The 25,165-nt window shown below is 40.5% G+C and overlaps 1 protein-coding gene across 1 annotated transcript in view; it reads left to right on the top strand.

The window, feature by feature from the left end:
* Positions 1-2,757: 2,757 nt before the first annotated feature.
* The window catches only part of GYS2 (glycogen synthase 2), a gene marked incomplete at its 5' end in the record, with an annotated part of 42,203 nt that continues 19,795 nt past the window's right edge, over positions 2,758-25,165 (top strand). The window contains 5 exons of the mRNA XM_084279551.1: positions 2,758-2,878; positions 10,690-10,871; positions 13,568-13,759; positions 14,584-14,769; positions 24,426-24,570. Coding sequence (XP_084135677.1) covers positions 2,758-2,878; positions 10,690-10,871; positions 13,568-13,759; positions 14,584-14,769; positions 24,426-24,570 — 826 coding nt within the window. The remainder of the gene's footprint in view (positions 2,879-10,689; positions 10,872-13,567; positions 13,760-14,583; positions 14,770-24,425; positions 24,571-25,165) is intronic.

Here is a 25,165-nt window from a genome sequence, read left to right as displayed (position 1 = left end):
AGAACATTCGCAGTTGTCCAGGTTCACACAATGATGGTGTTACTGGTGCTTGTGAAATTACCTCCTGGTTTGTCATGATTCTTTCAAACTCTTTTAAACAAAAAGGTTTAAGAAGTTATATCATCTTTTGCCAAATCCAAAAAATAAAATAAAAGGAAAAAAAAAGAGAAAAAGAAAAAGCTGTGTAAATGTGATGTTTAAGAACCTGGAAACCACCGCTTATACAAAGAGCTTTAAACTGTATTATTGCAACATCATTCCACTGTTCTAAATTTATTAGTAAACCAGTGTCACCAGTTATCTGGCATCTTTATTAACAGCTTACTGGTCATCCCTGGAGCAGTGACTGGTACTTACACATCCCAAAGGAGGCTCAAAGGACTGCAGAGGACAGCAGTACCCAGCCAGCAGTACCTTACCTCTGGGAAGCTGCACTTTGCAGTATAGTTAACTCGCAGTGAGAGCAAGCAGGCCTGAGTTCCTTTTGCTGAATAGAAGTTCCTATGTACCACCTAACATTACAAACCACCCCACCAACATTTTTGCAAGTGAGATACACTAGTGCGGCCTCTGCCTGCCATTGTGTGAGGGGACAGCATGGCCTGACATGGCGGCCTGCAGGCAGGATGGCTGCAGAGGCACCCAGCACAAGAATCAGCTGGGCAAAAAGCATCTCCACAGGTAGCAGTGAGGCAGATTGTGGGCTAACTGCCCCTGCTGTCTCCAGTAAAAAGGCTGGTTTTGCAGTGTATTTGTTTACACAGGCTTGACCAAGGCTTCTGGGATCAGGACAGGTTTTAGAGCTGCTTTGTTCTTACCTTCTCCACCCCTCAGGCGGCAGGCAGCTTTCAGCCTCCAGAAAAAAGTAAAAATGTGCCTAGGTCAGATTTGATGGCTCAGAAATGAAGGGACTTTTGCTGTTTCTTTTAAACAACAATCTTTAAGCTATTGGATGATCTGGTTTCCAACCTGCCTACTCCACATAGTAAAAGTCACAGCTGCTCCCAAAACAACGACTCCTCGCCAGGATTTTTTTTTTTTTTTGCTTTTTTTTTTTCTCCTGTAAGCTAATAAATAAGGCTGCTCAGATCATTGAGGCAAAACCCAGCCAACAAAACCCTGAATCCTTCCCCAAGGTGGCTGCAATACCTTCTTTTTAACCCAGAAAGGAAACCTCTTTTCCTCAGGGCCCAGCTCAGGCTGTGTAGCACTGACTGGAAAGGCCTGGCTACCATTGCTCTCACCATCTCCATCTCTCCCCGTTCCCAGTTGTGCTGCTCTATCCCCTCTTGCCAGGCTATTTGATGAGATAGGTCTTTTTCCTAACTTGGCAAAACAAAATATTCTGTGTCCTTGAGTTAGTTTGCTGAGGTGCACTTATCTGCCAAGGGATGAGTCCAACTACTCTAAGTGAGAGAGGGCATGGGAGGGGTAAGTGGAAGAGCAAATCTTGTAGTATATTATGTCTAAGAGACTTGCAGGTAGGTGGGTTGCCAGTTTTCTAAACCAATTGCCTTGGACTTTTTTTGTGATAAGTGAACTCAGGTGCAGTGTTATTTGTTACAGTGCCAGAGATACCCTGGACCTCACCTGGAGATTTGCTCCCTGCTGAACAGTTGATTTTGGGCAGGTAAACTCAGAATAAGATTCAACTTACACAGCTGTCCCAGAAGCAGTGGCTTCTCAAGCAGACACAAGCACATAAGCATTGTCCAAGCAGGCAGCTGCTCTGTGGACCTTTGCAGATCTCAGGTTACAAGTTAGGGCCTGACAGCTCTGTATATGTGCATGCACTGCTTGCAGCATTCCAGCTCTGTGCTGGGTATACTGTTCCTTGACTTACTACATGCTTGTGTCCCTGAGCAGATGATGTGAGCCCAGAGGTGAGAAAAATGCTGTGACAGAGAAAACGAGAAACCATATGGAAAATCAGGGTCCAGGACTACAGGGAGAGCAAAAACATGTGCTGAAATAGAGTTAAAGCTGTTGTAGCTGTTTGTAGAAGCACTTAGGGCTGCAAAGTTGTTCAAGAGCAGAATGAAGCCAGCAAGTTGTGCAGAGCCCTGGGGATGCAGCTGGAGTTGACTGCAGAAGAAGGGTATGAGGCAAATGAGCATTTATGGACTGATGAACTGCACAAGATGAAGTAACAGTGTTTAACCTGGCAAGTAATCTAAGAGACAGCATGTAGAATGAGTCTACTTACCTGGCTTGTAAGTGGTCAGTGGATAGACAAGGTCTATGGGTGTTAATGGGTGTATCTCAAGGGGAGGACTCAGGGGCTGGACTCAAATCAGGTGGTGGACTCAAATCAGGTGGTGAACTCAAAGTGTCCTCCCTGTTGGAGTTTGCTCAGGGCAGAGCTGAATTTGCAACTGTGAAGTTTCAGTTGTCCCTGGGGTGGTAGATACTGAATGCTGTGGCTGAGGAGCTCAAAAACAACTTTTATTTTCCTCTTAAGAGAAGACAAAGAAAGAGACCTAGCCCCAAAACAGTCAAGACCTTTCTCAGGTCAGCCTTAAATTCTTACCTCTGCCAGCAGCTGCTTCTCAAGCCCTGAGGATTTCACTGAGCCAATTTAATGCTGGTGGTCAGACAGTTTAAACCCATTAGCTCCTAGCTATCTGAATAAATTTTCTCCTTGGAGGCCAGCACACCAGCAGACTGCTCTAACCAGAACTGTGGAGATTCACCACACTAACTGGACATTTGCTAACTATTTTTGCCTGTGTGGTAAGCATTCAAGAGCTGAAGAAAATGCCACTGGCTAGATCACTGTCCATGACTTCTCTTAATGGCCTTCCTCAGTGGGAGGATGAAGACCTACCAGTGGAGGATTTGTTGCTCTTTGAAGTTTCTTGGGAAGTTACCAACAAAGGTTTGTACAACACTCTGGAACTGGTGTTGTGGTTTTATGGGAGTAGGGGGAGGCATGAATGACTTGGAAATGAAAGGTATTAAGGGGAGATTGGGGAAAAGTAGGCAGTGGAGCTGTTGAACTGAAAAGAGTGAGTGTAGCATCTGTGTGTAGCTGTGCATGCTGTGCGTGGGCTGCATCTGCCTGTGCTTGTGTAGGATGAGCATATAGTCAGGACATCTGTCTTTACATGTTTTCACCATCAGGACCAGGTTGTTGTTTAGAAAAGCATCTAAGTGTTGTGCCTGGGTGTGCAGGTGCATGGACACACAGGTGTTGCTGTGTGTACATATTTATATTTTACCTTCCATGCAAATGCATTTGGACATGTAACACGTGAAAATGAGCTGTAAAACAGACATTGGATTCAGGGCAGTTCAGCAGTCTCCCTCAGCCTTTTGTGTAGCAGTGTGGAGAAAAGGTGAAATTGAAACAGGTATATATAAGCATAGCTGCATTGAAGCCACCAAACAAAAGCCAGATGTCAGTGACCAGCAGTCTCTGTGCCAGCTGAAAGCCTTTTGGACTTGTCTTTGCAAACACAGGTGGTGCCAGGCAGGGACTTCATGCTTTGTGCATGTGTACAGATTGAAAATCTGTTCACTGCATGCAGTTTGTTTAGCAACGTGCATGCTGCTTCTTATAGAAAGATCTTTCTGCCTTCATTTCTAATTCATGCATTAAATCATCCCCTTTCAGCTAGGTGTAGTTCACTGAGGGAGAGCAGACTCCAGTTTTGCCTCAGAAGGGAGTTAATATGAGTAAATGATTGACCTCATGTGTCTTATTGTCCTGGCAGATAAATAGAGAGATTAGTCAGGAGAGAGAGGGGATATGTAATCTGTTAAGATTTTAACTCTAAAGGGGAACTGCATATCAGAGGAACAGACAGTGCTAGTGTTTATCCTCATGGCGAAACTGGAATTACTGTTATGTGATAGCTTCTGTTATTTAATCTGCAGTGCAACTTTACGTTGCTCTTTTTTCACTGGTGAGGAGTACCCATACCCAGAGATAGCACAGAGTAGCTTTTGTGTTTCATATCCCCCTGGGTTTACTCTTCAGAGGTTTCAGTCAAGCTTTTCTTGAGTTAATTTACTTTTGTTAGAACTTGGAGCATTAACTTTTGCAGTGTGCATGATGAGTAAGGCCCTGGCAAGCAGATGGCAGCAGAAATCTAGCAAATTCAAGTGTTCCTGCTAACATCTCTAAACTCCACAGTATATGTATTTTCTGGTCATCTGGACCCACTGATTATAGATATCACACAATATGTTTAAGAAAATGTAAAGCACAATTAGATTTATTTGTGTTTATGTACAAAACGCGGTGAATCATTTAGTCATCCATATAGATCTTGTTGACTCACCTGAAGCTAAATCAACTGACTTCAGACAAAACTTATTATTCTCACATTTTATGAGAAAATTAATAATTATGAGAGTGGATATTCGTTCAGTTAACTTAAAAATAAGGTTCTGTTAATTATGCCACTTACCAGACCCATATATTCAAATAGGGCTGACTGAACTAGTCATGGCAATTTCTTCATTAGAATTGAATCTCTGCAGTTTTCATAAACCAACCTTGACTAGAACCATCTGTGCAAAAGCTCTTTAATAAGCCTATTTCAGCTTTTTTTCCCTGGTAAATCCTTGATACTGAAGGGTTTTTTTTTTTCCTGTAACTTCCAGGCAATTGAATGTTTGAGTCACGTGGTGAGATACTGTTCTCTGGTGACCTAACTTTTATAAACAGTTCTTGGAAAATATTTGGGCACTGTGTTTCTCAGGAGAATCATCAGAGAAGATATATGGTCTTAGGAAATAGTAACTTACACTGCATATTTCTTGCCTCCTTAACACAAGGAAGAACTAACCGTTTATTTGGCTAAACAGGCTGACCCCATGTAGGTTTAGTACTGCTACATGTTTTAGTGTTTAAATGTTGCTATATATGTTTCTAGTATAAAGGGAAAGATAAGCATTAGCTGGGTTTTTTTTGCCTGAAAAGCTAATTCTGAGCACTTAACTTGAAGGTTTCTTTCTTCATTTCTGGCAGTGCAAGCGTGTGTCAGAGTAGTTCAGCGTGAAGTTGTTTTGCACTGCTAACATGATGTAAAGCTGCTGCTGCCTGTAAGGCAGAGTTCAAGCTTCTGTGTTAACTGTGTGCATTGCTAGGGGTACATTTCCTCACTGATCAGTCCTACTTCTTAGTGGCACCTCCATTCCTCTGTGGCAGTGACAATGAAGCTGAATGTCAACATCTCTGTGAGGCACGTGCTACCAGAACCCACAGGTGCCTTTTACAGGTGCTGAGCTCTTTTCTGAACCTCTTAAATACATTCTCCTTCAGAGTGTGAGGATGGTAAAGGGATCCTGCACATTGGAGCACATTTGATTGTGTAGAGTTAGTGTCTTCATGTGCCAGGCTACCCAGGAATTTACTGGGATTTCCCCAATGGTCCTGGTTAGTACTAAGCCATGAGATGCAGCTGTTGGGAAGGACGAGTCAGTTGTATGAATTCAGAGCTTGGAGATCTACAAGTGTCCGTTATTTCCAGAGTCTCATCAATTCTTTCTCAGGCGCTGGGACAGTGAATGTGTCTCTAGATCATTTAACACATCCTCTAACAAGGAAGAACCTTTGTTCCTCTGCCAAGAAAGGACGAAAGTATAGTTTGTTTGGCAAGATTTACCTCACTTTATCTGGCTTTTCACTGCTGAGCACGACCCACACTGTGAAGGGGATCTACTGTGTTTCTGTGGCAGGAAGGTAAAAAAGCAGCCAGTCAAGGGCCCTGCTGTGCAGCAGTGTCACGTGATAGGGTGGTAATGATGGGGAAGCTCAGCATTTTTCACCCCTCCCCTTCTCCCCCAGCTGGCATGCTTTATTAAAGTGATGTGAGGTCATATCTCTGTGAACACTGGAAAAGAAGACTGGATTGCTTTCCTCTACCATGAAGACAAATAAAAACTTTAAGGGCAGCAGCACAAACCAAGTGGCTACAAGCTGTGTAGGTCTTCTGTCTGAAGCGCCACAGATGGAAATTCTCAATGGAGAGCAGCCAAAGGCCACTGCAGGAATAATGGAAGCAGTTCTGGACATTTTCCACAATGAAAACGGCTCCATCCTCTTCAACCTCCTTTAAATTTTTGCCTACTGAAAAGTATTTAATCTGGGCAGGGGGGAAAGTCTAATTCTGTAAATTAAAATAACAGCTGTAGTTCAGTGGGCTTTCTGGTGCATTAATGAGAAGAGCTGAGAATGATCAAGATCTGGTCTATGGTCTTTAAAGATGTCTTTAAAGTCATTCCAGCAATATTTAGATTAGTATCTCCTGCTGTACTACTAACAGCTTTTAGACAGAAAATAGAAGAATGCTCAAAAATGCTGGGCAAACAGCCAGTTTGTATCATCATTCAGCTCTGAACAGATTAGCTCAAGAGTCGCTGGTAGATGAATTCAAAATATTTTTTTCCACCCCTATTGAAATGAAGACTCTGCTAAAAACAAACCTTGGTTCAGCTCTCTCTGGAGAAGAGCTCTAGGTACAGTCTTGCTGGTGAAAATCTGGACTCTTAGAAATTAAATCCTGAACCCGCTGAAGTCCATAGGACTAGTGTTTTACCTCCTCTGTGTTAAGCATCTTTCCATGATGAAAGTTTCTTGGGAGACGGTGAATGATGTAATCTGTGACACCTGAATTAACACACTATTGGGGTGGGGGGTGGTGGTGAGGATGTGCTGGCATAAACTCGGCATAAGCACAGCATCAAAGCTCTGTGAATTTCTAGAGTGGGGTGGTATATCAACGTCAAATCAATCTCAAATGAAGTCTTGTGCCTTTTGGATGATGCACACAGAAATAGCTTCTGTATTGGGGACATCTGTCATAAATTTCAGTATTATTTCAGAATGTTTGGAATGCCAGAATTTCACAGAATTTAGAGAACGTCTATCTTCAGATGAGTCCTGGCCACAAACAATGAGTAACACAAATAATACATGAAAAACACCTGCTGTCTGAATAGGCTGTTTTGTTGTTTTTTTTTTTCACCTGGCACATTTTACAACCTATTCTATAAATGGTCCCCAGATATCTCAACAGGCAATCAATTGATAAATAAAATTCCAACCAAATGTTGGGGGGTGGAGCTCAAGACCGATTTTATCACATCTCTCTAGATCAGTGACATGTTCTGAGGGGAAAGGGTGAAAGGATAGTTGATGCAGCTAGTAATTGTGGCAGCAAAGTCAATTTGAATCCCGAATCTGAGGTCTGACTGGTCTCTTGGATTGTGTGGCACTCATGGTCCTTCAGAGGCCCGGTCAGGCTGTATCAAAGAAGCTAAAGAGCCCAGGGAGCACCTTGATCCTCTGTCTCTCTGTAGCAAAGGTGTGTGGGGAAGGTCTTGGGTATCAGCAACAATCTCCACTTATCTGTGTTTCACTTGCATAGATTTGTTTTCTACCTCTCTCCTTCCATTTTGGTTTCTGCTGCTCCTTCCCTCTGTCCTGTTATGTGGCTGGGAGAGCAAGTAAAATGAAAGGTGGGTATCCCTGGTAGTTTTCATAAGTTTTGGCAACTCTGTGCTCAAAGGACTGCAGCTGAAGTTTTTTGTCAGTGCAATTGCTTGGTAGTCCTGGAAGATGCTTGGCAGTCCTGGAAGTTCTTCTGCATATGTTCCACACCAATATGCAGAAGAACTTCTTCACATTGAGGGTGACAGAGCCCTGGGACAGGCTGCCCAGGGGGGGTTGTGGAGTCTCCTTCTCTGGAGACATTCAAGACCCATCTGGACACCTACCTGTGCGACCTGTCCTAGGGAGCCTGCTCTGTCAGGGAGGTTAGACCCGATGATCTCTGGAGGTCCCTTCCAACCCCTACAGTTCTATGTGATGCTGTGATTCTGTGATGTGGACGCTTCCTCATCAGGTAACAAAAGGCACTGACAATGCATCTTTCCCTATAACAGCTGGTGGCAGAAAGAGCACATCCGCGTATTTGATCTTGCACAAAGATCTCCAATTACATGTCTAGATCTCCACTTCTGCTTAATGTTGTCCACACACAGCTTCACTCACATGCTTTCTCCTGACAATTAAGGCTTATGCCGAGACTTGCTCTCTTAAGTCATATTTTCAGAGTGTTAGAGAAGACAAAAGTAAGTCTTGGGACCAGGTAACCCAGAGCTTTTATCACAGCTGTCTTCTGACGCATTCACAGTCTGTAAAATGTCCTCTTTTGTTTTTATCTTATTTTTTCATTGTGTTTCATGCCAATAAGTGCCCTGAAATGTTTGGGGTTTTTTTATTACTTTGCTGTGCAACAGATGCTGATGGCAGAGCACGACATACTTTCCACTCTTTCCCTCGGAACAGGCCTTCCATATGTCTTTGACAGGGCATGCTTTAGGACACAGCGCCCCAAGGAAAACCTTGTGAAGAGAAACACGCAGCTGTTGTCTATACAAAACGAAGTTCCAAGCTCTGTTCAGCTCTGGAGTTACAGCTTTCTTCATAATCTTAAAATTTATAACCGTGGAAGCTCAGCTACCTTGCTGATCCTGATGCTGAATGCCTTCCGATGTGAAAGAGGCTGATCATCACTCTTGTGACAGCAGGGAAAGAACTTTCAACCTCTGTAGTCATATGCAGCTGTGTCTTGTTACTAATATGTATAAAATATGTTTATCTGAATCTAAGCTATTCAAGTAGTCTCTTTCAACTTGTGAGCAGAGGACCGTGTTGTGAATATATAGTGTCACTTACCTAAGGCTTCTCTAAATCCCTCTCCAGAGCAGTCATGGTAGAGTATGATGATTGTAAGTTAGTTTCTTAGCTCTCTGGTCCTAGTGAAGTGGAAAATTGTCTTGTGCATAGATCTCCTTCTGTAGTTCCATATCTACATGACCTGAAACTTTTGAACTGTGGGCTTGATTTAGGAATATATGCTTCTAAGATTCATGTCATCTTAGGTCTTGAATTACTATGTAGAGTAATAACTTACTGTAATAGTAATAATTTATTATAAGAGTTCTACTTTGCAAGTTGGTACAGATTGGTACAGTGTTTGTTTTTCTTTGTAAAACGCCTAGAATCCTGAGACATCTTGACGTAAAAATAGTAGGGCTAGTCCATCATTCAAAATAAATGGGATATTTGTAAAGAAAAGGATTTTAAGTGCACAATTTCTTTCCTAGGAGCATGATTAAAAACATAGTTCTGTTAGGCAGTTCCTAAAGGCTGCAAGATACCAGGCTTGGCAGAAGCCTTTCTGCTATTGTCAGGTGATACAATTAAATTAATCTGGGAACTAATCTCCCAAACTGCTGAGCAACTTCAGCAGCTCTATTGTAAATAGAGGTCATTTGTGGCAGACTTTTTTAAAGGAGAATCAGATAACTTCTGAAGAATCTTGCTATATGCAGTTGGATGCTGTGCTTCGCACCTCTGGTATCTTGATCACTGGCAACTTGCACTGCTGTCTTCTTTTGTAATTTTAATGTCACTTCTAAAAGGCATAGACACTTACAGATTGGTGGAGAATGAAATATTTAAGTAGGAACACTAATTCCCTTCCTATTGTTTCCTTTGTTGTTTGGTTGTACCTGTTAAGCTTTATTTATCTCACCATGCTTTAAAAATCACTGGAGCTGTGCTAAACTTGTCTCTGATGTACAGCAGCTAGCTAGACTCTGATTTTTCTCTCTTCCCTTGCCTTCACTGCCGTTCATGTGCTGCTGTTCTTCCAGATTTGTGGTGGTGGAACGCCCACTGCCTGACCCAGCGATCCCTGTGGCAAGTGGGGCTTTGCAAGACTGGCCTGCCCATGTATTAATTACAGGGCTGGCTATGGAAAACTGTGAGGAAGAGCAGCTCAGTAATCCTTGCATATCATGTGCAAGACTAGATAGATTTGTACTGACTTGTCAGAAGATATTGTCACATTTTAATATTGTGTTTAATTTTGAAATGGACGATATTTTGGTGGAAAGTGCTGCAGACATTTATATTGGCAGCATAGGCTACCTTCACTTCAACTTTAACAACTCTTTAGAATGATGGTGGAACATGACACCTTTTACACTGAGGATATTAGTTTAAATCGATTTCTATAGTCAGCTCTCGATGAAATCCATCAGTGATTTGTGTAAAACAAGCTGGAAGTGTTGCCTCAGTTCTCACCGTGTGTACATCCACATCATAAAAAAATATATTTGAAAATTATAAGCAGCAGAAGGCTGTATTTGGGATCCAATCCAGAATCAAGATTAGGTATGGGAGAGTTGGAAGCATGGATTTGAATCCCACAATCTGAATGTAAAGATTTCAAGATCTAAAAGTCTGGGGATAAGGTGAGAAGAATATACTGGTTGAATGTTTATAGTGTGACTTTGAACACCTAGAAGAAATTTTTAAAATTATAGTCCAGATAAAAATAGTACTTAAGAAGAGAAAGCATCCATTTGAGATTAAAGGAGAAATTCAGGGAAACCATAGGTGCTCTCCCAGGAGTAAGCAAAGCATTAAATCATCGTTTCAGAGTTATGCAGTCTGCTGCTGGTCCATACTCCTGAATTGAACAGTGAAGATCTGGTTCCATTTATGAGACTGAATTTCTATTTATTTAATAAACTTTGGGTTTCACTTAAAATCTGAATATGTGAAGAGATTTAACTAGAGGTGCATCTGATCCATGGGTGGGTTGGAGCTTTGTGGCCTGTGCCCCTTTCTACTTTTTTGTTCTTTTTGATCTTCTTTTGCAGTGGGAGGCATTTACACTGTGATCCAGACAAAAGCCAAAATTACAGCAGATGAATGGGGTGAAAACTATTTTCTGGTTGGTCCTTACTTTGAGCACAATGTGAAGACTCAGGTGGAAGCATGTGAGCCTCCAAACCCTGCAGTTAAGAAGGCAATGGACACCATGAAAAGCCAAGGGTGTCAGGTAAATCAGATGTGCTACTGCTTCCCAGGGCAACAAAGCTGACCCTGAGGAGATTACAGTTTTGGTTAATGCTCTTGCCTTTCCACTTGACACAGCAGTCCTGGTCAATGTCACAATGGGAAAGGCTCAGAATCCACTGTTAGAACAGCAGAGACAATTCATTAAAGGTTATTTTTGAGGAAGAACCAGTTTATCCAATTACAGGTTTTAACAGTCATTTATCTGCAAGTCTACTTAATTGGATTAATTACCTATTCAGTCTCTAAATACCGTGAGATTTTAGTAGATATGACCTTACTTTGACTGAATGCTTATGTTACATTTGGCATTCTTGTGCTGGAAAGAGGAAAACGTTCAACTAGCTCACAATTTCTTATGTAGCATTATATTGAATTGAAAGGCAGAAAGAGACAAACCAGGGGTGGACTTAAATAAACACCCAACTGACAGAGAATCTGCTTCCTCAGATCACTGTGACTAGCTGTCTGTTCCCTAGCAAGAGGGGTTTAACCACAGCACAAGGAGTGAATTCATCTGTGTTTCCTACGCAGTGTTTGCTGTGTGATCTCAGTCAAACCTGTGACATGGTTTCTCAAACCATAAGTTGGGAATAAACCTCTTCCTGTAAACGTGATCTGCTGAAAGGAATGGAGTCTACTGTGTTGATGGGCAAGCTACTGAGTTGCAAGCAACTGCAGTTTTGAGGACAATTGTTTACCTGAAAATGGGTGGAAGATTACACATGCTAAATCTGTACTTTCTTCAGAGTCCCTGTTCATCAGAAATCTAGAACTCACCTTCGCGCTCTTTAGAGCATTGAGTCCCTCAGAGATGCTAGTTGGCAGAAGGAAAAATTATCTGCTTATGTGTGCCAGGCCAATGTGAAAATCATCCAGAGGCAGCAGAATGGAAGGACTTAAATGTAGAAATGCTTAAACTTCTTAGACTGCCACCAGCAGTTCTGCAGTTCTTAGAATCTAATGCTTTATTGTGTATTATGTGGAAACATACTGTTGGACATATGTGTGCCACTGCTTGGGAAATTGTCTGTTGGGAGCACTAGCTGTGTGATACTTCAGGCAGAGGCTCATACTAAAAGGTCTGATCTAAATGTAATTTCTTATTTCTAATAAATTTTTCATAAGTGACTGATCAAGTTTACTATGTTGCTTCTGTTGCTTACAAAGAGATATCTCTGGAGGCTGTGTAACATTCCTTTCTTTGTTGGGAAAACAGCTAGAGGCTTGTGGGGCAGATTAATTGCAATGCTATATATATATTTCATGCTGTTTCAGCAACACATTCAGTTTAATCAGCCGACTCTGCCAGCCTAACATGTGCATTGTGCTGCTGGAGTATTCATATATAGCAGCAAATCTGTCCCAGGTACGTCAAGTATAGCTTTGATCTCTAATAATGACGCTCTAGTTTCCAGGAGCTGTCTTATCCTATTAACATTTATGTCTGGATTTTGCTTATGCTTCACAATGGATCCCTTTAGACCAGGGGACCTAGGAACGCTTCCAAAATTCTCAGGTCAGGTGTGTTCCTTGCCACAGCCTGGCTCCAAATTTAGATGACGGCTGGATACACACAAACTCCCTGCTCTTTAACCTCATTTTCCTGAATAAGAAACCTGAAATGAGTACATAAGGAGCTGACCCTCCTGCACACACCTGCTGCTGTTACAACCTGGCATTTTTGTGCAAACAGGTCTAAGAGCTTTAATCTCATTGCTTTCAAGGCTTGACCTCTATTTAGCCTGTTCGAGCATTGGGCTGGGTTCAACCCCAGAGGTCCCAGGAACTGGTGAATGAAAAAAGATTGAACAGTGGCATAAATGTTTCTTAAGAATGGGGTATAAACTGCACTAACCTCCCTATAGTACCTCTTTCTCAGTTGATATGTCTGCTGCTAGAGCTATTTGGTTGGTAGAATTAATGTGAAATAATTTGGCTGCATGCACTGGTACCATCTGTAGTGTGGACCCAGCTGTGTTGTGTTGCATTATGAGAGTTCAGAACACTCCTCTGGTTGGGCAGATAGGTTGTATCAGTGGAGTTCCAACTGCTCTTAGAGATACATAACTATAGTGATGCAAAGAAATCAGGAAAGCTGTATATTTTAGGCTGGTGTGGTTTTAGGTTTTAACACACTTTCTGATTGATCCTTCCACTCTGCTAAAGGGCATCAACTGTGCTGCTTGGGTAGAATGAGGAAACATCATGGTAGATACCAGTCCCGAGCACCTGTCCTACAAAATCTATTGCCAGCAATCTAGCATAAATGGTAAAAGATTGGTGACAAATATGACTGAACAAAAATAATAATTTTGAAATAAGAACAAAAATGGCGTAGATACTTTAATGTGAATGTAAGACCTCTTTATTCAAACATGTGTATTCTTCCTAAGTTTTTTTCATTAAAAAAATAAACAACATTGCAATGAAAATCTAAATTGAAAGTCTTACAAACAAAATGTTCCTAAAGATTCTAGTTTTCTTTTACTTCTGTCTTTGGTCCAGTACTACTCCCATGTATTTTAGAAGGAAAATTACACATCCTGGGTATGTAGGACTATGATCATGTATTCCTTATGTAAAATATTTAAGATTTGATGGATGAAAACAGATATGCTAACTGCTTTTACATCCACTTTAACATTTCCTGGTTATATCCCTGTATCTTTCCCGTAGGTCTTTTTTGGAAGATGGCTGATAGAGGGTAGCCCATATGTCTTGCTGTTTGACATAGGATCAGCAGCCTGGAATCTGGACAAGTGGAAAGGTGAATTTTGGGATGCCAGCAACATAGGAATCCCTTTTCATGACCGAGAAGCTAATGATGCTGTGATTTTCGGATCATTAACAGCCTGGTTTTTAAGAGAGGTATGGTTTTTTTTAAAGAAGTACAGTTTTTAAACCTAGAGATTTTCAAATCTCATCCCTGTCAGGAGGCCTAAAAGCTTTGGGATGTGGTTCCTATTCTCCAGTTTGAAAATTATGATTTTAAGGAAGTTGATACCTGATGTAGTCCAGATTTGTATTTAAAATGTAAACCTTAAGTGATCATTTACCTATTTTTTCCAGGGGGAAGAGGGGATATCCCTCTGTGAAATCTGATGTGTCTTTACTGTCACACCCTCCTCTGTCTTTTCTCAACTCCCTTACTTGTCACTGGAAGCTCTTTCAGGCAGGGTCTCCAAGTCCCCTCTCCTCTCCTATTAGATGTCACATTCAACAGTGTCCTTATCCAAGCCATATCTCCACTATTAGATACTACCTTGCACAGGGAATAGAGGCAAACAGAAAGAATTAGTGACAGCACTGTGACTTTGCATGTCACTCTGCCATAGGCTACCTGCAAACATTTCACAAAGCTTCCTTGTGAAAGCTGCAGAATTGTCTGTCTGTCATAGATGCTTGTGATTTTCATATCCAAACAAGAATTTCAGCAGCAGTTAAGAGTGTGCTTGCCAGAGGTCCCCAATGCTATAAAGAATATTGTTCTGAAGTATTAGTGAGGTTCATGTACTTCTTGGGTCCAAGGATTAGGGTTGACGGGAATCAAGACATGTGACCACTTAGAACTGTGTACTGCTTGATTGTGTGAAAGAAAGCAAGAACACGTAAGATGATGTGAAAAAAAGGTTTCTGATGGAATGGTGAGCAGGGTAATATGTTTCATGTATGTTCTTTCCCATTATTTTCAGCTTTCCTGTCAGTTTGATGACAAGCCCAACATAGTTGCCCACTTCCATGAGTGGCAGGCAGGAGTGGGCTTAATACTGTCTCGATCTCAGAAACTTCCTGTTGCCACAATTTTTACTACCCATGCGACTCTGCTTGGGAGATACCTGTGTGCAGCCAGTATTGATTTTTACAACAATCTTGACCAGGTAAGAGGTATTTTTCTCCTTCCTTCCTTTTTTCATCTAATCAGCTCCTGGGTCCTTTACTGTTTACTGTGTACACCACATATTGTATTTTCTCAGTGATTGTGTGATGACTTATGATTGACCTGTAGCTGAGGGGTAAGTTGTCAGTTCCAGAGAATGGGAAATTATATTTGTAAGAGTGGAGTGTGTTTTGTCTCTGTGTCATCATACAGGTTCTAAAGCTCTCAGTAGAGTCTAGAATACTTGCAGTACCTTCAGTGAGCTTTGATTTACCAGACTTGTGCCGCAATCTACCAAAACTCATTCAGCCTCCTAAGTCAGTGCCTCCTGATAAGACAGAGTAGTAGTGCAGCATTACAGGATTGCCAGCAGAGATTCTTAACCTTCTTGTCAATGGCTTTGGACATTTTCAAAAGGAAGGGGAGAGTTACAGGCCCAGACATCACTGCCAGTCAAGTATCCTTGAGAATCTTCCCCTTTGTGTTCAGGAGAAACAATCAACTCAAGCAATGGGTACTACAGGTTAGGAGTTACTAGTTTTCCTCAGTGAATGTAAAACTGGTTATTGTACTCATCTGACACTTCAGGTGCAGCTTCACAGCACCCTTTCTTAATGCAAGGAAGTAAAAAGAAATAGCCAGTAGCCCTCACCTTGCTTGAATTACTCTGCAATGACATCAAATATTTTATGTTTTGTTTTCTCAGCCAACTTCTTAATTCTTGCAAGTCATGAAGTCCTACTTTCAAGCATTTAAGGTTACGTTTAATGTGTAACTGGCAAATATAGGAAGTATTTTCTGAGTTCAAAAAACCCACATCTGTTTCTTGGAATTTTTGTACACTATCTGGTGGTTTTGGTTTTCACTGTTCTCTTTCCACCAGTAGCACTGCCTTCAGCAGAGGTACATTACACGATCTAGTATTTCTAATATGGTTACAGACAAACTTAGTTCAAGAGACTTGCATTTCAGCTTTTCATGGTAGAGGTAGTTAAAAGGCTAAAACAATTGCCTTATTCACTGCCCATGCAGTGAAGAAAATTACTTGGTTGGCAATTTTCATTTGGATATTTGCTCCATAGTATGTCAAGGTTCACTAAAGATGAGGCCCAAGCAGTAGTGTGCTACTGGCCTTATTCAGAAGCACAGAACAGATTGCAATGCCCTTGTACCAAGGAAAGTCATCCACCTTACTCCTCTTTTTCTTTTTTCCTTTCCCAGCAAAGGCAACTACTGAATCTGCCCAACACACAAAGATTAAAAGACTGTCTCCACTCATTCATATGCATAAAGGCTGCAACATGTTAGTGTGTAGGCTGAATTCTCTGTGCCCAGTATGAAGTAACTAACAGGCGATTACTTCTAGGTACTCTCTATCATCAGTGGATTTACACTGGCCTCTTCACTATTGATTTAAGGCAAACATCCTTAGACTACCACCTCAAAGATCTGTTGCCACCTGTCACCTGGTGAAACCAGTCTCCTAAATTAGATATATTTGTTAGGTGCATTGATGAGGCAGCAAAATAACCCAGTTGTGCCGCCAAACCCAAGTTTCAGGAGAAAAAGTGATGATCTTGCATCCGACCAGACTTACAGCTTTTGATATGTTTATCATCCAGTCACAGTATTAATGTAACTTTTACTGTTCACACATGACATAGCCAATTACATGATAAGGAACTATCCATCCTTCTGCAAGGCCTCACAAATTCCATTGATAACTGTCAGCTACATGATAAATGCAGAAATTTCTGTTTTGAACAAAATGTATGTACAACAAGCAATTTTTCCAGTGAAGAAAATTCTTCAGGGCTTCCTAATGTTTAATCTTTGGATGAGATAATATGTTTTTAGGGTGTATCATCCACTCCCACCCCTAAGTAGTATAGCTGGTTTTCCTGTGTCTGTGCTACTCTGTAATTTTCTTCCTTTAAAGCATAATAGTAATTGACTCTAAGCTCTCATTTCTAATCATCATTTCATGGTTAGGACACAGTTTCCACCAGTTTTAAGCACAGTAGCTGAGATGGGTGGAAAAGATGCAACTGTAGTATGTGCTGTGCCAGATATCATAGGAAGAATGCTTGCAGTGCAATAGGAATGGGTATGGTTTGACTGTGCCTAGAGATAACCAGGCATGCACAGCTCCTACAGAGAAAAGAGGAAACCTCATGTTTCCTTTTCTAGTCCCCAACAAAGTCCACAAAAAGCCAGCTTAGAACGCCTGCCAGAGAGAGCTCTACTCAGCCTTTTGAGACCAAGTGCTTTTCTGCAATGTGGAAGGATTTAACAGCAGGATCCACAAGCAAAACTGTGGCATGATTGTTTGATGAGTGATAAAAGATAGCTACCTGGCAACTTCACAGTCTTTTTTCTCTCTCCTATCACAGTGTGTGTAACCAGTGTATTGTCCTTCACCATGATATTTTCTGTTTGCCTTGATACTGTAACATACTCTGTCCTCCACTGTCCATCAGACCTGCCTGCTCTGCCTGGATACACATGTGAATATATGCACGTGCCTACACAGTGCAGCACTCTTCTACATCAGTGTTAAACCACCCCTGTAGATAAGCTGGACCAGAAGATACAAGATGAGTTGAAAAATCTCTTTTAAAATGATAAAGGATTCCTGAGATTTTCTTTCCACTTTAATTCACTTTCCTGGCAAAGCTCAGTATGTGCACAAATACTGAAGGTGCAACTCCATTCTCTGAAGGCTGTTTGTGAGGTCAGCACCTTTAGACTGGAGAAGGCTTCATTCACCCAAGTGAATGTCAGTGTTGGTGACCAGGCAAAGGGCTGTGCAATGCAGGGTGGCTGGCATTTTCTCTAGTGCTTCTATAAACAAAGAGCTCAAATCACCAGCCCCTGTCAGGTGATAAAACTGGAAGGGTTTTATGGTCTTCTGATAGCCCTTGCAAACACTGGATCTGTGAAAACCTGACCTTCAACTTTACCTTTGGGGAAAAGTTAAGAATGAATTAATGTAGGGTTACTGTACTGTGATACATGGTTCTTTACAGACTCCCTCTGCAAAGAACCTCACACAGAGGCCTGAACTGTAGGCTACCAAAACTCTTTGCTTCATGAGCTGAAGTCATATGTTGGCCTGTGAGCTGTAAGAGGACATTTCCTGTGAGACTGACAAGCTAGCCAGCCTAGTTGATTAGAGCTGTAGGTTGCTGGAAGATAGGAGGATGCACTATGGATGTTGTCATGTTGTCAGACTCCTGAGCCACCTACTCTTTGCCTCAGAAATAGGATTCTGGATCTTACACAGTATTACTGTATGAGATTCATACAATTCCTATATTCTTACAGTCTTAACTCAGTTCATATGGATTGGGAAAGAATTAGCTGTCTGCTGCAGTGGAAATCTGGGTGTTAAATCCTGAACAGTGCGCACAGGAGCGTAGTGAACACCAGAAGTAAGATTGTTGTGTTCTCAGCAGTATGTAACAATGAGATGGGCTATGTCTGAGCTGAGGACCCCCAAGGCAATAACCATATAACTATTCCATGTACATTTCAGTTCCTAGATTCATGTTTAAATCACTCTGATTCCAGAGGAAGGAAGGGAGGAAAACCAAAAAGAACAAAACAGAAGGTGACTTGCATAATAGCTGGTAGTGTGTGATGTTTTTATTTACTTTTAAGCATCTGGAGAACCTTGGGTAAACGGCTGGGTCAGGGACTGCTGACCTCACATACAGGTTACTGGCTCGAACTCTTCCAAAGTCAACACTTTCTAATTTCGATAACAAGCAGGGTATGTTATGAGCCTAATTTCTGATAGAGATAGTATCATAGGTTTAACTGTGCTTAAGAAATCTTGCATATCTAAATAGTCCAACCAGCAATGCCTTTTTTTTCTCACTGTCCCCATGTCCAGTGTAGCTTTTATATTCATGAAAGTCAGGTTATGTTTATTGCTATGATAAACTGAACCAAAATAACTAGTCCAGAAGGTAGGAAGTTTTGTGGGAAAAAAAAAAGCAAGCAGCATTGAGTATTCAGGAGGAGTGGATTTCTCAGCTGAAGATCAGGAATGTTAAGCTGGTATTGTTTTCCCCATCGTTTTAGGAGACTGACTTATTTAGGTTTGGGGGATTTTTTTGTTGGTTGTGGATTTGGGTTTGATTTGGGGTTTTGGGTTTTGTTTTTTTTTTTTTTTTGTCTAATTTCATCACTGTAGGGCTTTAAATAGACCTATACCTGTCATAAATTGACCAAGAAACACTGATGGTCCAGCCTAGTTCATATTCGAATGGACACCTCTATCAGGAACAGAGTCTTTTTGGCAAATGATCTATCCTGGAATTTCATCTGAGAGGAGAACATCTGAAAAGGTTTTGTGTACCACTGGCCTGGCATAATGGAGAAGTTTGCAGGCTTCAGCCTCTGATGCTTCCTACTGAAAAGCATCTTGAATTATAATGGAAAAAGTGCTCTAAGGAGAAGAAAAAAAATGATTCTCACTCTTCAGTCCTTATATAAGGTTGCCCTGTCAAGGTGTAACACTAATATTTAGACCTAGCAACACTTTTATATTCATCTCATACAAATGTGGCTGAAGGTATTGCAAAGTGGTGGAGAATTTTATCCCATGAGGTCTAAAAGGAAAAATACTAAAAACCCCAATGGAAATGAATGGTCCAGAGCTTTTGTGCTGACAATGTGGGATCACAGGCTCTCATTCCACTTAGTACAGCGCTGTCAGGACCATCACTGAGCTCACTGTTATGCAAATCTGATCCGCTTTGTTAGTAGAGCAGCTAATGGAAATCTGACTTAAGCCAGGAAGTATAAATTTTGTTCTTTTTTGGCAGGGCAGAGCTATACCAGAATGAAAGTTCTATTTACAAAAGGTACAAATCACTGAAATTTAAATTTGATGTAAACCGGATTTTTAAAAGAGTTGTTATTCTTACCTAACTCAGTCAGTGGCAGCCAGCAAGATTTGCTAGAAGTGAAGATCTTTCCATTCTACTTTTTGGTAAATAAGGAATTTGGACTTCAGGCCAAAATCACCTCAGTAAATTTTAATGAGCTGCAGATTTTAAAGACCAGAAGAAGATAAATTCATTCTCTGACTAAAATCCTCAGCTACGATTTCATGCATCAAAACTATGTCTTTTATTTGAGATTACAAAAACATTGCCTAGTCTTGAGGTGAAGTTCAAGTAGTGACAGGAATCTGTGTTATTTATGCAAAGGTGTCACAAAGTTGTTCATTATCGAAGCTGCATATTGTAATTCTAGTTTGAATTTATCATGGTTTAAATTCTGTTGGCTTTCATTGTGTTTTTCTTTTCTTTTTTTCTTTTCAATTTTTCTTTCAGGAAAGTATTTCTATACCTAGTATAGTCTTTCCTCCATTTCCACTTGCAAATAGTTTTTGAGCTTTTGTAAATACTTTGCAGTTTATAATTTGGAAGTAAGAATGTCTGATTTAGATTTGTTACTACAGTGACTGTTCACTGTTTCCAAGAGAAACATAACACCAGCATCCCATAACTGCTTGATATTCTTGTATATTTGCATTCAAATATTGTCTTAGCTGTCTTAAGAAGAATGTCATGCTGGAAGGTTCAGTGATTACCTACTGTGCCCCTTAACATGCTAAATTTTCAGATGTGAATAAAATGTTATGCTCATCACATGGATCCATGCTAAGCATAGAAACAAGCTCAAAATTTTCCTCAGAATTGCATTGCAGCAAATGCAAGTTTTCCTCCAAACCGTTATTCCTGTGGAACGTGTTCTTGATTTGTTCCAAAAGTAGAGTGGCCATATATAGGAGGCATTTTCCCTTCTAACCTTTGCCATCATATAAATTCTAAAAATCTGATTGATTTCTAACAGCCAGAGTAGGAGGGGATCCTCACTGGGAGCAGTGGAATATTTGCAGGGAAGTGGATATTCAAGTTGTCAGTCTTTAAAAGACACTGAGGGAAGAAATGATTGGACTTGATGATCTTAAGGGTATTTTCCAACCTAGATGATTCTATAAAGAGTTAATCTGGCTTAGCTCTGGTTTTCTTTTCATGCAGCTTTCATTGTGGCTTTGCTAGTGTTCCCATTTGCTGATAACAGCAAACAAACAAGAGTAAGCATGACGCACTTTACAGATACTTTGCTTTGCCCTCTCTGAATGTGAACACTATGGGACATAGTGCACAAGAGCCTGATCTAGGGCGGGCAAGCATTCAGACAGCAGAGCAGAAACATTGATTTTGTGGTGAAAAGCAAGTTTAGCTGCCCTGGTGTTTGGCTTCATTTGGGCAGATTGGTTCAATACAGTGCCGTGCTCTGTGTTGCCTCTAATTCTGTAGGTAATTCTGCCACAGCAAGCTCAGCTCTCTGTGCAGAACTGCATGGAAAATTGTCTTCTGCACTGTCTCATCAATTAAGTTCCATTTAACCTGCTTGTCTGAGGCTTATTTTCTCAAGTCACTTGTCTAGCCTGCTCAGAGGTGTGCAGTGACGTTTCTTACTCCGCACTGTAAGCAAGGGCAAAGGTCAAGATCTTGCCTTATCACTTGGAGGAGGAAACTGCTGGAGAGGGAGAGCAAATGAAATGTTAGAACTCTGTGACCACAGTTTATACTTTCTAATAGACATGGAATTGCGTACCTTTGAGAAAGTGTGCTGGAAGCCATACAAGCATGTGCAAAATGAAACCTTTCTCATTTCAGAAGCTGAAAAAATGAATAGCGATGAAGAAATAAAGATCAGTATGTGTTAAATGGTTTCATGCAATCAAAGAAATACAAGGTAGCAAGAAATAATCTGTAGTGCTTTGAACAATCTTTTTATGAACCTTTGCCTCAGTAGTGCTGGAGGGAGTGTTTATCTATAGTTAGTGAACATGTCCCAGATTTCATTTTAAATTACAGTTTGGTATCATTCTTGATGAGAAAAGAGAATGAAAAAACCTTTTAAAGTTTGGCCAGCTATTTGTTTACTAGCAAATTAAAAATTATTTGAAGTACAATTCAAATGTATTTGAGAAAAACTTGTGTGGTTTTGAAGGTGAATTGGTACCCCATCCAATTTCTGTGTTTCCCCAGCGTGCCAAAGAACTGTCCCATTTTGCTTCTTTGGTTCACAGACTGGTTGAACAATCATAATGATTTTTGGTTTTGTTATTGTTCATTATGCAGCTTCCTACCTTACAATGCAATTTCTACTCTGAAGAACATATCTCTGATTTTCTTGAGTGCTGTTTTGCACCATTCATCAGTAGTATCTGAATGTTCCAGAAACAATAATCAATTATTTTACCACACCCTTATGATGGGGGGCAGCTACATCATCCACATTTGTTTAGGGAAGCATTTGCTGGAGTTAGCAGTACTAAATATTTTATAACTTTGGAGCATGTGTCTGGAGGATTTCAGATGTAGATGTGAATGCTCAACACTTCACCATGTCATACTCTAAGCTATTAAGGTAGTCTTCCAGAAAAGGAGGGACACACAGTTAAGAACTGCATGTGAAAGGCCTGGTTTAGGTAAACAAAGCCTCATGACAGAGTTCTGTGGTGTGCTCAGGAGTCAAATTTATTTTTGCCATCTTTTTGTTTTTTGTCTTCCTCTACCCTGCTGTCCTGTGCTTTTTCTACCATTGAACTTCTGTGACAAATGAGATACATGTTCTGTAAAAAAGATTTTCTAGAACTTTTCAGCTGAGATTTTTCCTTTTTTAGTCACATTAGGTGGTATTTCAACTAATGCAATAGAAGCCACTTTCCCACCAGCTTTATGGCATCATGCAAAGTAAGAGCGCTCAGTGGATAAAAGCAGTCAAGCTTCATAGCAAAACAGTTGTAAGATATCTATACTATACCTATTTAAGTAGCAATATTTAAAAAAAAATCTTAAATGTTGTTCCCTGAAATGGCTTATATTTGCGGAAATTTCTTAAAATATGTTCCATATCAACCTTAAGCATGTACTCAGCATGAAAAGTCAAAGTGTTAATACTTCTGACCAAGTTCTAAAGTACTAAAACCAGTGAGTGATGACAAAGGTCAGATAGTCCTAACTGTAGAAAAGTGCTGTCTGCCCAGTCTACAATAATGGTTACATCTATTACAGTCAATGAAGTTAGACTCAAATGCAATCAAAATCCAACTGTGCACCTAGCATTAAATAGTGATCATGACGGAGCTCATTGAGACTTATTGTCACTCTCAGTCTATTTGGTGCCCATTCTCTTGTCCGTAGGAGATCAGCACTTCTGTTAACAGAAGTGAGGCATCATGTAGGACTAAGAACATTGTGATTCAATTGTAATCATTGACACCCCATTAGCATTAGTCTTTTTTAGACTACATCGTAGGGATTTTGTAATGGATATCATTAGTGAACATTTGAACTTTTAAGCATGGGGTCAATAGGTGTTGTGCATTTTCTTTCCATCAGCATTAATGTAAACACAGTAAAAAGGGGTAGGTGTAAGGTTTAAATATGGTTTAGAAATACTTTGAAATATTTGGTGGTCTTACAGAGACAGATGTAAGCTGAACTGCTAGATAAATTTAGTAGAGTTCAAACTGAAGCAAAAGGAGAAGCAAATAATAGTGGTGGAGTTGGAGAAAGAACATCCCAGAGTATCCTCAAGTATCTCATTTTCTCTTTGTTCCCTCAGGATTTGTGGCTTAGTTCCTAAATCCTACGTCTGCACCACAGCTTTATCTCTCTTGCCTACTCACAATTCCCACCTTTTTACCTAGTCCACAGGTTCTCTCTTCATCCCCTTTGCTTTTTTTCCTTCTCTTTCCTATACCTTCAGTTACCAGCAACTTCACAAGTTTTCTAGCAAGCGCAAGAAAGATGCAACATGACATATTGGTAGCCATCAGGCCAACTAGCATACATCTTTATCTTTCATGTTGTTATGGTTTCAGCAGAAATAGCATTAATTTTCTTTCTGATAGCTGGTGTAGTGCTGTGTTTTGGATTTAGGATAAGAATAATGTTGATGGCACACTGATGTTTTAGTTGCTGCCAGGCACTCAAGGGCTTCTCAGCACCCAAGCCAGGACAGCTGATGCAAACTGGCCAAAGGAATATTCCATAGCATACAACATCATGTTCTGTTTTTAACTGGGAGGTATGGTAGCTGGGGGTCTGGCAAGGGGGCAGTAGGGGGGTCTTATGCAGCACTGACTTCAGGTGGTGAGAAATTGTGTTGATTATTGCTTCTTTTATATGTGTGTATATATAATTATTACTATCTTCCTTTTTTGTTGTTGTTCATCCTGTTAAACTGTTTTTCTCTCAACCCATGAGTTTTCTCACTTTTCCAATTGTCTCCTCCATCCTGTTGGGGTAGGGGGGTGAGCAAGTGGCTGTATGTTGCTTAGTTGCTGGCTGGGGCTGAACTATGAAACGGGGGATCATTAATCTAAGTCTCCCTCTACTGTCACTTTTTTTACAAACATGCAGGATCTGAGTCTTCTTTTCTTCTTTACACTCTTTGAAGTTGATAAAATGGTTCAAAACCCAGGAAGACAAACCAGCAGCATAATCACATGATTCTTATTCCCTGGTGAAATCAAGCTTGACATGTGAGACCTTCTTTGTGCTAATAAGTCTGATGAGCGTATCACACAGGTGTCTTTTTTTATTTGTTGTTTAACAGTTTGACATTGACAAGGAAGCAGGAGAGAGACAGATTTACCATCGTTACTGCATGGAACGGGCATCTGTACATTGTGCCCATGTGTTCACCACAGTCTCACAGATAACCGCTATAGAAGCAGAACACATGCTTAAAAGAAATCCTGGTAAGATACAAATTATTATTACATCTCCTCTTAGTACCTACATTTCCTCAGAATGAATTACAATAATACTGACAGGTATCTAAACATGAAGAGCAAGGACAAATACGTAGTTATGTTGGGCTATGCCACAGCAAATAACCAATTTTCAAAAAAGAAGTGCTGATAGTATCACTTGGAACACAAGTCTAGCAGTGTATGTAATCCAGAAAAAATCGAGTTAAGCACCATTTAATAACTCCTTTCAGTACCATTTCAGAAGAGTATTAACTCCGTGATGTTAGGTTTTCTTTGCAAGGACTTCTCAGCTTCAGGAGTTTTTTCTTCAGCAGGGTTTCCAGTGACAGTAACATATTCAGGTCAACTGATGAAGGTAGATGCTGAAGCCTTTGTAATATATTTCACCAGGTTTTACAGTATGAGAGTTGTTGCTTTGCTAGAGATGAGTAATATATTCTTTTAAAAATGTAGCAAGAAGCTTCCTATGCAAAACAGAATGTTAGATGAGTTGTGCTAATGCTGTTTTTCTTTACTTAATATTGAACAAGATAAGAAGACAAAAAAATATAGTCATAAATCAGTGCAGTTCATTTCTCTG

This window comes from Gallinula chloropus (assembly GCF_964237585.1).
Source record: "Gallinula chloropus genome assembly, chromosome: 1".
NCBI classification, from domain to species: domain Eukaryota; kingdom Metazoa; phylum Chordata; class Aves; order Gruiformes; family Rallidae; genus Gallinula; species Gallinula chloropus.
Note: the sequence above shows the minus strand (reverse complement) of the source record. Positions and strands in the feature narration are given on the sequence as shown.